Source organism: Artemia sp. Qi Xiang Cuo, chromosome 11, assembly GCF_049724085.1.
Source record: "Artemia sp. Qi Xiang Cuo chromosome 11, ASM4972408v1, whole genome shotgun sequence".
Taxonomy (NCBI): domain Eukaryota; kingdom Metazoa; phylum Arthropoda; class Branchiopoda; order Anostraca; family Artemiidae; genus Artemia; species Artemia sp. Qi Xiang Cuo.
The window spans coordinates 43,215,874-43,229,982 of NC_142804.1; the positions used below are offsets into that span (position 1 = coordinate 43,215,874).

General features: G+C 34.8%; 1 protein-coding gene across 6 annotated transcripts in view; it reads left to right on the forward strand.

Annotated features, from left to right (window-relative positions):
- The window catches only part of LOC148947002 (uncharacterized), a 66,120-nt gene extending 54,544 nt beyond the window's left edge, over positions 1 to 11,576 (forward strand). For 5 of the 6 annotated variants that reach the window (XM_089096803.1, XM_089096807.1, XM_089096806.1 and 2 more), the window contains exons 5-6: positions 6,069 to 6,266; positions 10,878 to 11,576. In XM_089096803.1, coding sequence (XP_088952929.1) covers positions 6,069 to 6,266; positions 10,878 to 11,477 — 798 coding nt within the window. In that variant the 3' untranslated portion in view covers positions 11,478 to 11,576. The remainder of the gene's footprint in view (positions 1 to 6,068; positions 6,267 to 10,877) is intronic. The other variant, XM_089096804.1, reaches the window with a different exon arrangement.
- The last annotated feature ends 2,533 nt before the right edge of the window (positions 11,577 to 14,109 follow it).

The following is a 14,109-nucleotide window of genomic DNA, read 5'->3' on the forward strand; positions in this document are numbered from 1 at the left end:
CCAATATCCGTGATTTGCAAAGAAATTCAAAGTTGAACCGCCATCGACGGATACTAGCGAATAACTCGTTAATAACTCGAATAACTAGTTATTCGCTAGTATCCGTCGATGGCGGTTCAATTTTGAATTGAACACAGCCCAGCGGGCTGTGTTGGGGTTGTCATCCTAAAAGACATAATTTCCAGAATTTTCAACTACGTTGAATAAAATGGCTATCTCCAAATTTTGGTTGGATGTATTTGAAGAAATGGTGGGCGTAAGAGGGGGGTTATTGTTAAACGCCTCAGGGCGTTATTCACTATCCAATCACTTTTAACTTTTAAAAAGGGCACTAGCCCTTTCAATTTCCAATCGAATGAGCCCTTTTTGAAGTTTTACGACAATGCTTTCTATAAAAGCCTCATGTGCGCCCAGGGCATAACTTACAACCCTTGCCCCGAGGGCTGATGAGGGGTGTCATCCTCAAAGACATAATTTCCAGAACTTTCAACTACGTTGAATAAAATGGCTATCTCCAAATTTGGGTTGGATGTATTTGGAGAAATGGTGGGCGTAAGAGGGGGTTATTGCCCTCCAATCACTTTCTACTATTAAAAATGGCACTAGCCCTTTCAATTTCTAATCGAATGAACCTTTTTTGAAGTTTCTATGACAACCCTTTCTATAAAAAACCTTATATGCCCCCAGGGCATAACTTACAACCCTTTCTTGAGGGGTGTGGGGGGTTTATCATCCTCAAGGACTTAATTTTCAGACCTGTCAACTACGTTGAACAAAATGGCTATCTCAAAATTTTGATTGGGTGTGTTTGGGGAAATTGTGGGCGTGAGAGGGGGTTAGTTGCCCTCCAATCACTTTCGACTATTAAAAGGGCACTAGCCCTTTCAATCTTCAATCGAATGATCCTTTTTTGAAGTTTCTACGACAGCACTTTCTATAAAAACCTTTATGCCCCCAGGGCATAACTTACAACCCTTGCCCTGAGGGCTTTGGGGGGTTGTCATCCCTCCAAAATGGCTATCTCAAAATTTTGATTGGATGTGTTTGGGGAAATGATGGGCACGAAAGAGGGGTTACTTGTCCTTCAATCACTTTTGACTCTTCAGAAGGCACTATCCCTTTCAACTTCCAATCAAATGAGCCCTTGTTTGAATTTTCTACGACGTTTTTCTACAAAATATTCTTTATATGCCCCCAGGGCATAACTTACAACCCTTGCCGTGAGGGCTCTGATGGGGTTATCCTCTAAGATCTTATTTCAAGAACTTTCAACTACGTTGAACAAAAGGGCTATCCCAAAATACTGATTGGATGTGTTGTGGAAATGGTGACGGTGAGAGGGGGGTTAGTTGCCCTCCAATCACTTTCAACTATGAAAAAGGGCACTAGCCTTTTCAATTTCTAATCGAATGAGCCCTTTTTCAAGTTTTAACAACTTTTTCTATAAAACCTTATATTCCCCTAGGGCATAACTTAACCCTTGCTCTGAGGGCTTTGGGGGGTTCATCCTCAAAGACCTAATTTCCAGAACTTTTAACTGCGTTGAACAAAATGGCTATCTGAAGATTTTGATTGGATGTGTTTGGGGAAATGGTGGGCGTGAGAGGGGGGTCAGTTGCCTTCCAATCACTTTCGACTATTAAAAAGGGCACTAGCCCTTTGAATTCCTAATCGAATGAGCCCTTGTTGAAGTTTCTAGGACAAGGCTTTCCATAAAAAGCTGATATGCCCCCATGGTATATTTTACAACCCTTGCCCTGAGGGCTGTGGGGGGAGTTTCCTCCTCAAAGACATATTTTCCAGTTCTTTCAACTACGTTGAACAAAATGGCTATCTCAAAATTTTGATTGGATGTGCTTAGGGAAATGGTGGACGTGGAAGGGGTGTTAGTTGCCTTCCAGTCTTTCGGCTATTAAAAAGGGCACAAGCACTTCCAATTTCCAATTGAATGAGACCTTTTCGATGTTTCTAGGACAACTCCTTTGATACGAAGTGCCCTGGTGCCTAAAACAAACAAATAAATAACACATTGTGCCAAAATCGTTCTTTACTTAGGCAGCGCTGTTGTGCTGCCTATGAAAAACACCAGTTCCAGCAGGAAAATGAAGCTTTGTGAGACTGGAGTGCCACAACCATTATGGGGCTCAGAGACACTAGTAAGATAACCACAATAGCAGTCTTGAGTTAAATCAAAAATATAATTCAGCTGAATTGGCAGGGTGAAAAGTTTATAATCAAGTATAGTTTTCTAGGTGTTCCTGTCCTTTCTCTGATTCATTTTTCTTCTTTTTTTTTTTTAAAGAACTAAGTTTTATTGCTCAATTGGCTATCCGTAGGAAACGCTGCCGAACTGGCATTACACATACAGATCTTATTTGATAAAATAATAGAAAAAACGAATATTACCCTTTCGTATTTTCTTTGCAACACTGTTAAGTACAATCAATGGGTCTCAATTAACCTCGTCCTTCAGTAATAATAATACTGACAGAATCTGATGATAATACCAATAGTACTAGTATTGTAAATATGAATATGCAAATATGTAAAAATAATGAATTTATAATTGCCCTGATCCTAGTTTTTTGGTGTTAGTACAAACTGTAACTTATTACATCAACTACGACAGTGACATGCAAAGTCTTACTGTCAATCTCAAAAAGAAAAAATAAATAAACAAAAACTTCGGACGGAGTCGATTATAAAGTCAATAGTGAAAAGGATAGGAATTTTAATGAGTGTCAGTATCATTGCTCCAAGTTTCTTTTACTTCATCTTCAGTATGCAACAGCATTCCAGTGTTAGTTGAAATAATCCCTTATTTCAGGGAATCATCTGTTTGTATATATATGGATAACTAGACTGTAAGTAGTTTCAGAAACATATCTCAGGGGTAGGAAACAAAAAATTTGGTGATATAGAATTTACTTGCTAAGGCAGAAAGGATGGAGTGCATAGGGAGGGAGTAGGGCTCATGATGAATAAAGAAAGCTGCTAAGTCTTGTTTGGGTTTCGAAGCTATAAAAAGTGAAGGGTACCAGTCATAGTACTATATACCCCTGTAGAACCAACTAATGGAGACTCCCAGGTAGAAATATGGTATTTTTAATTAGGGGATTTTAATGTCCAGGTCAGTAGGAATAGGAATAGATGGTAACCTAGCCTAGGTAAATTTGGCATAGGAAAACTAATCAGTTATGGTTACAGACTGCTTAAATTTTGTAGGTCTAACAATCTAGCTGTAACCAATACAATTTTGGTCATAAAATGGCACATAAGTTAACATGGTATTCACATGACTCCAAGACAGCTAACCTTATTGATTATATTATTGTAAACCGAAGACTGGTAGGATCGAAACAAGACACTGGGGTATATAGGAGTGTTCATCTCTAGTAGTGTCATTGCCATCTAGTAGTGTCTGGGGTTAATCTAAAGCTAAAATTTCGGAAGAGTAATCCTAGATGAAAGTGTGAGCAAAATGAATGAAGTTTTAGAGGTTTTGCGAGCTCAGGGTGCAAGAATAGGTTTGAAAACCAATCTTAAGAAGACTAAGTCACTAAGACTAGGAACAAGTGAAGGTGAAGAGATGGTGTTGGATAACGAGCAGATCGATCAAGCGGACAGCTCCACTTACCTAGGTAGTATTATTAGTAAAGATGGTTGATGCAGTGACGATTTTTAAAGTAAATTAGCCAAGGCTTAGGATGTTTTTTCACAGTCGAAAAAGTTTGGAAGAATAGGAAGATGAGTCTGCGAACCAAGATTAGAAATATTGGAAGCTACAGTGATGACAGTGATCAAGTATGGTTCTGAAGCAAGGATTTGCTAAATGTTTTCCAGAGAAATTGCCTGCGGGTGGTACGAAAAAGGTGGTTCAATCCCACTTTCTAGGGCTATAATGATTGAATGGTTGAGACGGCTAGGACACGCTCTGTGGATGAAGGATGATAGATTGTCCTTGTCGGTTAACCGTCTAGGGCCAAGCGAAACCAGGTCGTCGCCGAATGGGGTGGAAGGATGTGCAAGGAAAGAATTAAGGGAGGCTTTGAATAGATTGTAATGGAAGAGGAGTGTGTGTAGCTGTGTCTGCCTCAAGTGGCTTGGTTCTGCAGTGAGTTGTTAGTTGCAGTAGTAGTAGTAGTAGTATTATATTATAGAAAGATAGTTTGGTCGTCGTAATTACTCACACCCAGCTTGTGTAAGCCTTTGATTAGCATTGTTTTAAGCCTCTATCGTTAGAGATAGATTTAACCTCCTCAAACCGTACAAAATGGTCAGGATGGTGAAAAACATGCTGTGTCAAAGCCGAAACAAAAGTATCCGGAGGCTTTCTGAATTTGGGCTAACGAAGGCTTAGAAATAAAAAAAAGACATCTTTGCGAATCTTTCAACAAATACACACTATGGAAATTCAAATATTGATTCAAAGTTCAAACTATAATTTCACTCTAAAAATGAGCCCAAAGTCAATAATCGTAATAAGGTCTTGAAAAATTGCAAGGGGATTAGTGTAAATACAAGACAAAAAAATCAGCAGCATTGGATGTCAACCAAAGAATTGTTTCTTAACTGTATAATTAAATTCATGTCACAAGTTTATTTTCTTATTATTTTATCCAGTGGTTTTTGGGTGTTTATAACAGCATTCTCAAGCTGTCATGACTATATCTACCGCCTTGTTACCTGCTTGATTCGTACGCATAACAAAGTTATGCGTACGAATAGATACATATAGTAGTGTATAGATTATACACTAACTCTTTATTGTGGCTGTACGTTTCACCACAGGAATGAAATAGCACAAGTTCAAGAGACGTGGCAGGTGGGCTGGCCGAACGACAAATAACACGTCAGAGAAAACAGTCCAATGAGAATAATCGAGGGTGAGCAATCGGTCGTCAGGAAATATCTTACAAAGCAGGGGAAGCTTCGGTTTCCGCTCAACTAACCTGCGCAGTTTAAGAGAGGTCCCTCTTGGCGGGTAAACCCGCTCTTGCGGTGGGCAACTGCCCCTCTTCTGCCTGCGTAGTAAGACAATTTCCTTTATAATCTTTCTAATCACATTCATATATTTCTTATAATTACTATTATATTTCCAAATAACCAGCAAATAAAAAATAATCCTTTTTATATAAGTCAGTAAATATAGGTCAGGATTATATGTCACTATAATGTCACCTTAGTCAATTGTTGCGAAACGCCAAATTGTTTCAGTTAAAAAGTTTATAGACTTAATGCTGTTCGTATACACAATCTTTAATTTTAGAAAATGTCCAAAAATGTCAATATATGAATTAGAAAGGGGAAGTAATTCTGTAAAAAAAAGAGTAAAAAGCCCCCCAAAAAATTAAAGAAATAGCCAAAATCCAATAATGAAATTGTCCAAATTTTGGCGGTAAAAGGAAATTCAAAGAGATAAAGAACTGCTTCCTATGTTAATTATGCAACTAAATTGTAGTTAAATGCCTATGTGCTATTATATCACTGTTCAGGGCCAAGAAAAAAACAGCCAAAACGTAACTCAATATCTGCACATGAAATTTTGGAACTCCCAAATTTTTACCATCAAGATTTAGCATAAGCGGGGCAATAAGATTGTTCATAAGTGTGATTTTTTTTTATATTTACTTGATTTTTTTGCAATCCATTTGCGAATCTAATTTATTGAAAAGGCCTTATAAAAGCGCTAAAATAAATAAACATAGGATTATATGCGATTTGTCCCAGTCCTGCACAAAGAACTGAGTGTGTATTCTCAACCTCATATAATGACTCCTTACCTGTCTTTAATAGTCCCTCGAGATATACCTGAAGACTCATATCCCGCTCAGGGGTGTTTTTGGAAATCCTCCAGAAATGCAAAAAAGGCATTTGAGTGGATAAAACGCTCATATTAAGATATTAAGTTCTTATCCAGTAAAAACGATATGATAAGTTTTGGCCGCGTGCCACTCTGAATTGTATGATATTAGACTAAAACTATTTTTAGTATTTGAGTGCTACAAGCTAATTGACCATTTTCAGCCGTGTCCCAATCTTAAAATAACTCTTGTCTTTTGTTTTAGTCTCAACTGCATAGAATTCGCCTTGGCTTAGACATTCCCTCCCATGCTCAAGAAATAGTTGAAGACACTGAAGATGTCACTGAACCACCACCTTTGAGCTCAGATGCTTTATTTGACCATTTACTTGATGGAGAAAGGATGCCATCTGTTTCTGAATATGCTAGCTTGGAGGAGATAGGAAAGCCTACTCCCAAGCCGGTAATTTCTTCGCTGTTTTTTATTCGTAGAATTGTCTTTCTGATTCAGTAGATTTTTATAGGATAATTCTGGTGCTCCAAGTTATCCAGTGCAAAATAAAATAGTCTCATGCAACAGAAAACTTGCTTGGAGTTGTAAACTCTTTGACTCTACAGTCAGGGCATGGTTAAGACTTCATTTCAAGAAAGAGAAGGGCTCAACCATGGAGAAGTTTATGATTTCTAAATCACATTATATTTTTTAATATTATTGATATAAGAAATTTTTGCTTGTTTTTGAATTATAGGGATTTAGACAGATAAAAAAATTGATTTCCATACAATAGTTAAATGAGAAAAAAAATGTTACAATTCCTTATAAAGCTAAACTTTTAAAAGAAACTTTAGATTCAGGAAAAATATGCGGAAACAGTTAGGATTAACTTTTTAAAGGTATGATACAACAAAAATTGAAAATAAAAATGCAAATTTCAGAAGCAAAAGGGATTCCGCCAGGGTACCTAGCGAAAAAATATATTCCTTTCTAAAAAAAAAATATAAATCAAACTGTCTTTAACCTTTTCTTGCTTGAATTAACTCCAATTGTCGTAGCCTGTGTGAAAGATTTTCATATAGAAAATTATTTCATTTTGCTTTAATTTCCTATCAGAAGTGATAAACATATTCATTCTGTTGGACATGTGTATTATTATATATTCAGTTTAAATTGTAATATCATTTTGAACTGGATTTGTGTTAAGTATGTTATCATTAGGAGGAGTGTTCAGTACTTTCGGAAAACAACTATACAAATTTTTCAGGCATCAATCTTCTTTTTTTTTCCTGCAAGTGTTAGTTTTTCATCTTTTATGTTATACTATTCTATATCTTAGTCTTTCGTTCGTTTTTTTTTTTTTTTTTTTTTTTTTTTTTTTTTTTTTTTTTCCTTAGTTAACAATGGGTTTAGGATCTGAAGAATTCGGGCTTTTTGTTTATTTTATTCACTGTCTTAACTTAAATTTTAGCCCTGTCATATACTTCTATATCTTCACTCTATTTATAAATGGAAGGCGGTGATGTGTTCCAACTGTCTGTGTGAGTTATTTCAGTTTATTGAAACCAAAAGAAAGGGGAAATATTCATACATACAAAAAGGAGAGATAATCAGGAAAATTTTGAAGATAGTGAATAACATGGTAGTACAATCTATTCGAATATTTCGGTTGTAAATTCAACAGACGTCATCATTTAAATTCAAAGTAAAACAAATAAAAAGAAAACAAAAATAGTCAAAAAATCACATCAAAAAAACAAATTTTTTTAACTAAAATCATAGAATAAGTCTCTTTTAAAGTCTATGCTTCCTCCCCTTACATAGGTTCAGCCAATATTGACAGAACAAAACCTGGTTTGACTAAAAATTGGAACAATTTCTTATTACAACTTTTGCTCTTTCTGCTGGCTCCTAATATTTATTTTGATTGACTCCTAATTTTATTTTATCGTGTATTAAACTGTTTTCTGTAATTAATTTTGTGTACATAGGGTTTAGTGTGTACTCACCCAGGTCTCTATTTATGGATGTATTGTTATTTAGTTTTCGCTTGATTTCAATTGCTTCATGGACAATTTGTTTGAATCCTAGGTCATTTCTAGTTAGAATTGTTTCGTCGAATAACACAGAATGGTTCGGATTATCGAAAATATAGTTGCTTAAAGCTGAATCAAAAGATGCTGAGCTATCATTAGATTTTAAGGTTTTTTTTCTACTTTCTTTGTGCTGCTGTAACTTTGATGTTCTACCAACATAATAATTTCCACAGCTACACGGTATTTGATATACTCCTCTTTGAGGAGTAATTTCCACAGCTACACGGTATTTGATATACTCCTTTTTGAGGAATAACTGGGTTTTATCATAATCAGAATTGAGAAGATTCATGTCAAGTAAGTTAGGTTTTAAGACAACAGATAAATTTTTTCAGTTTTGAAGTAACTGAAGCTTTTTTTCAGTTTTGAAGTAATTTTTGGAATGTTAGGCAGGTAAATCAGGTTTGTGGCTTTGTTCAAATCATCTACAGGTATGGAACTTAGGGCCTTATGATAATGTAAATTTATTCTTTGAACAATAACAGTATTAATGGCATAAATAAGGTAACCATTGAAAAAAAGTATGTCTTTAATAAAATCCAATTCTTTTTGAATATACGGCTTTGAACATATATTAAGTACTCCATCCACAAGAGACATTACCACGCCTCTCTTAGCCTGTGGAGGATGGTTAGGCTTGAAATATTGCAATAAGGAATAGTCAGAATTGTTAATCAAATCATGTAGCTTGAATGAATAACTCTTTTGTTTTGTCAGTCTTGGTTGAACAATGTAAGGTGAGAACCTGGAATCTTTTAAAGGAATCCATTTTATGATTTTAGTTGAAAAAATTGTATTATTTCTGTGACTTTTTGAGTAAGTTTGTTTTCTTTTTATTTGTTCTGTAGTGTATTCTGCTGATGACAGGTGTTAAATATATAGCCGAAATATTCGAATAGATTGTACTATTTTGATATCCACTGTCTTCACAAATTTCCTCATTATCTTCTCTTTTTCTGTATGATGGAAAGATAGTGTGGTCTTTGTCATAATTAATGCCCATACAACTTGTTCAAAGCTTGGAGCTTTTCTACTCTTACTACTGCTACTAATAACTCATCGCAGTACTGAGCTGCCAAAATACGACATTGCTGTGTAGACTGCCCGCTTGTGAAGCTCCTACCTTATTTAAATATTTTGCTATTTCTTCTTCCGAAATATTCGAATACATCTTGCTATTCGTTTAGCCCAGGCTGGATTGTCTGTTCTTACCTTTTCATTATTATAGGTTTTTGCTGTTCTTGGTAAATCGTTTAAACAGCTTTCCCTTACACAGTCGTATGGGCTTTATAAATTTGCTTACTTTGATTCATTCAGGCATTGAAATTATCAATACACAGGTCGATAAAACTAGGTGATGAGATTTTTCTGTGTGAAACGTATAGAGAAAACAAAACCAAAAGGACAGTTAGCCTTGTTGAACTTGCCTGCAGACTTTATTACCTAGTCTATATAGTTGCATATTCAAACAGGCTGCTTCAATTGTAGACGTGATGATTTATAATAGTCTACCCCCTTCTTCTTTCTTTCAATAAATACCACCTATAGTAGGCTAGGCTCAGGCAACCAGAGAAAAAAACAAGCAACCCATTTTAGTTAATCCTCTTTAGATTTTGTATGTTTATGTTATACATTATTTGTTCTTTAGTGTATTATTTGATGTTGTTTTAGTACTTCTGGTACATATTAGCATTATATATATTGTCCATTTTTATTTATATTGTCCATTTTATTTTCATTTTTCTTACATATTACCGTATAATATTATGTGGTTTCATGGAATTTTGTACCTTGAGATACAGAGTTTATCGTTAAATTATAGACTGCGGTTCTGAGTACTCTGGCTCTTAGATTATAGACTGTGACTCTAAAAAGTCTGAAAATACAATGCCCATCCATTGAATTTTACAAGATTTTAATCTTTTCGCTTCCTAAAATTAAAAAGAAAATTAAATACTGGAATTTGACTGTTTCTTAAAATTTGTTAAACAGAAATCGTTTGCTATTATTAATTTTAGTCTAGTCATCATAGATTATGAAGAGAAAATTGAAATAAGTTGTCTCGTCATTTGGTAAAATAGCAAAAGGACTAAAAAAATTTTTAGAATTGTATCTGGATCATAAGTAAATAAACATACTTATTTGAAAATGATGCCTTTTCATAGTTAGAATTAAAGATGCCTCTTACTGCATGGTACGCGTAAAAGAGCCCAACGTCTTAAATTATCCCTCCTTACACACTCGGGCATGGTCCTTAAGAACCATTTATAAAGAAGGTGACATCCATATAAAGAAATGAAAAGGTGAACATTTGCTTTTGTTTTGATAATTACGAATTATCGGACGCGATCAATTTTTCCCACTTTTCATTATGCAGATAGATCACTTTTATATCTTTCTGCTGAAGTCAAGGTCTCTCTTTGTTACCGTGTTTTGATTCTAACTTAAATATATCCGATAAGTTTTGCTGGGGATAGCCCTCCCCCAAAACAGATGTTAAAATGATTACAGCCTTTAATGTTTTCCTATATTTTTCGTTTGATTCTTGTCTGTTTGGGCGGGGGGGGGGGGTAATGGAAAAACTTTATCCATCCTCACTCGATCAAAATTGCCCTTTGCTGCGTGTAAGCCTGTTCTTTTATCGCCCAGCTTCTTAAACAAAAATTTTATTCAAACATTATTTTAATTAACCTCTTTCTCTTTGTTTTGATGTCTCCCTTTCAAGCTGAAAAAAAGAAGAAAAAAAGCTGCGTTAAAATTTAAAATTTTAGCTGCTAAAAAATTTGCTAATTTAGTGTTTTAAGCTGTTGCGACACGAAACCTGAATTTGAATATTCTGTTATTCGTAATATTTTTTTTCTGAATAAAGTATTATTTTATCTTCTATTTTACTAAGAGACATCGCAAAAGCTTATTTTATCTTGTATTTTAACGAGAGATGTCGTAAGATTTCATTTTCAGCTAATGTTTTGTTTTTATACAGGTTTTTATTATTAATATTGTAACTTTTCAGGTAATGAGGGAAGAGCTGCGAAGAAAAATTGAAGAAAATAGAAGGAAAGCTGTTGAAAGGCTGAAAGCTAAGCAGGGTTCATCCGAACTCAGTGTAGCAGCCAGTGCGGGCTTGGCGTCAACCTCTGCTCACATTGAAAAGCCGATTCAAGTCAATGCCAATGATTCAACCAGCCAAAACGATGCTGCATCTGAAACTGCAAATTCTAGTTTTAATTTTGAGGAAGAGCAGCGAATAGGAGCTGAAGAGTTAGTTGAGTCCCTTCCGATAGAAATAGCTAATGGAGTTGGACCTAAATCCAAAGCCTATGAAAGGCATGTCGTGGAACCTCTTTTTGAATCCAATTGTGGCACTGAGAATCAAGAATTTGATGATACAAAACTTACAGCAACAGAAGAATCAGTCGTATCTTATGTCGTAGTAGATGATAATAGTGAAGGCAGTTCTAAATTGCAACAGAATAATAGGCATATAGGCGAACCTTTGGCTGATTTGGATAGTGATGATGATACTAGAGTTTCTGCTCCTAAAAAGCGTAGAGTGGCAATTATTGAAAGCGATAGTGACTGATCCTTTTACAGATTTTTTCAAAATTATAGTGTGAAAAAAAACTGCAAATTTGGTTTTTATTCATTTTCTTATTTTAAATAAATAGTATGTGCTAAAAGATTTCCTTGCTAGTCTGGTGACCTTTGTATATGCTTTCTTTTTGCTTTCTTTTTCTGTATATGCTTTCTTTTTTATTAGGATGTTGTTGTCAAAATCAGACATTACATGAGATCCGACAATATATATTTGAATTTGAAAAAAGAGCACAATCTGACGCCCATAATAGCTTGTTTTTTAGACATTTTCTCACTGTCGTCAATACTAGGGAATTGACATGAGCGTTAGCATTGCACTATATTTGATTTTTGTACAGTATCAATTTTCACTGTTGTACTTAAAAACAATTTCAGGGAATTCTTGTGCTGAAGATCAAAGGAACTGGCTCGTATATTTGTTCAAAAATAAGTTGGAAAGAGATAAAGATTGTGCTAACGGGCTTTTTCCTAAGGTGTATGTACTGTATAGGCGAGAGGGATGATTGCATATAGTTGAGATGAAAAACGGTCAATGCCTCTAGCTCAATATCTATATACCAAGTTTTGCTGATACACTCTTTTTTTTACTGATTTCCTAAATTATGTCTGCTGGGTGTCACACAGGACACCCACTTGAGTATCCGATAAATATCCTTTCCTTTTTTATACAAGTTTGCTTTTTCTTTTCTGATGTTCTTTAAAATCCCTTGATTGTATCAAGATTCTTCTTCTTTTCATTCTATTTTAACATTAATGCTTGATTATTAGATTTTTTCCGTCTGACAACGCTTAAGTCATATCACTGCAAGTTATTTTGGCAAAAATAAGTTCACGGTTTCAGAGCGTGGAATTAAAATGGGTGAATTTGGTGATAAAGGTCCTGCTCGTTTCACTATTCTCTGATTATCCGAGTCCTCTTCACCCTGCGAACGCGTGCAATTATCTCCGTGTATAATTTTAGCATTTTTTAGTTAGTCTTGTATCTGCTGCTGAGAAAAATATATGTGAGTATTTTTATTATCTTAGGTTATTTTTTATTTTAGGTATTATTAAAGTTGTCTTTCCTTTACCTGAGTTAGGTTTGGAGATTTGGCGGAATTTATTGGTTCACCCTGAGTTTGTGGTCCCGCGGCTCGGTAGCTGTATACGTAGAGACAGGGAATACCAGAGCACTGGTTTTTTAACGCTCCGATATGCGGCCGCGCAGAAGTAAGCTAGAGGTGCTAGCCCGTAGCAGTAGACTATAGGCAAGTTCTCTTGTTTATATAATTACGTGTGGGCTACCTTCTTCGGTGTCCTAACACTTCTTACAGTAATAACGTCCTCGAAGAAAATACTATTCCCTTGAAAAGTTTCAAGCAATTATTTCTTCACTCCTGTAAAATACTGTAATTATGTTACTTATGACAAATTGTGTTTTACGAACATTATCCATAACATAATTATACTTAAGTTAAGAACTAAATATTATAAATGGTAATATTTATTTCTCTTTCAGTACTTATGCCTTCTGGGTCTCAATCAACTAGGATCAGTTTTCTTTTACATAGGGCTTGCTGATAGCAGTAAGTATTTTTTTTCCTTTACAATTTATGAAACTATGGATCTAAGATATCAGTCATTTACTTACATTAAATATTTTAGTAAATGTATATGTATACAAAAGAAACTTAAAACCTTAGTAAAGAAGATTCTAGAAGCTATTTATTCATTTATCGCATGTAGCTAAACCACATCTTATTCAAATTAGATATTAACAAAAAAAATAAAGGAACGACATTAAAACTTAAACGAACATAAATTATTCCATATATGAGGGGGGGATGCCCCTCCTAGACCATTAGCTCTTTGCACGAAAGATTCACCTTTGTCCAAATTCCTTTAAAACGACTGCTTTAAGATAAAACTTTAGTGTAAAGAATGGGGGATTGAGAAGGGGGTAGTCCTCAAATCGGGAATGATTTCTGTTCATTTTAGGTTTTAACGTCGTTCCTCATTTTAAATTGAAAAAAAAACTTTTGCATTTAATCTCTTATCTTTTTTTCAAATCATGCTTAGAAGTATGCAAGATTTGATTGGGACTAGTGCCCTCAGAAATAGAGTAGATTTTTTCAAGTTCGTAACTTCTGTTGAGTGGCTTTAAGCTTAAAGAATTTTATGTCTTTGAAAAAACCCTGGAAATTGGATTTTTATAATATCTATTATTCTTCAAAACAATATTTTAAAGTTATAGTTACTATAAGTACGAATCACACCTTGCTTGCAGTTCGTTGCCACATAACTGTTTAATGTATAAAAAATAAACCCAAACTCAATGTTTCTATTTGAACGTCGATGAAATAAGTTTATGGTTATACTTATCCCTCCCCCCTCGTGAGAAATCCCCGACAACATGAAAGATGTCCCTCAATGTTCCGCCTTGTGTGCCGGCAAGCATATGATTGTAATATTTTAGGCTATAAAGAAAACATTTTTCTGCAATAAGAATAAAGTTATCGCCTCGCTTCACCTATATTCAGGCTTAATCAAAATGAAAGGAGATTAGAGATTAATTTGTAACTCGAACACAGATTTAAAGAAATAAAGATCGAGAATTGTTTTGCTAAAACCATTGAAAA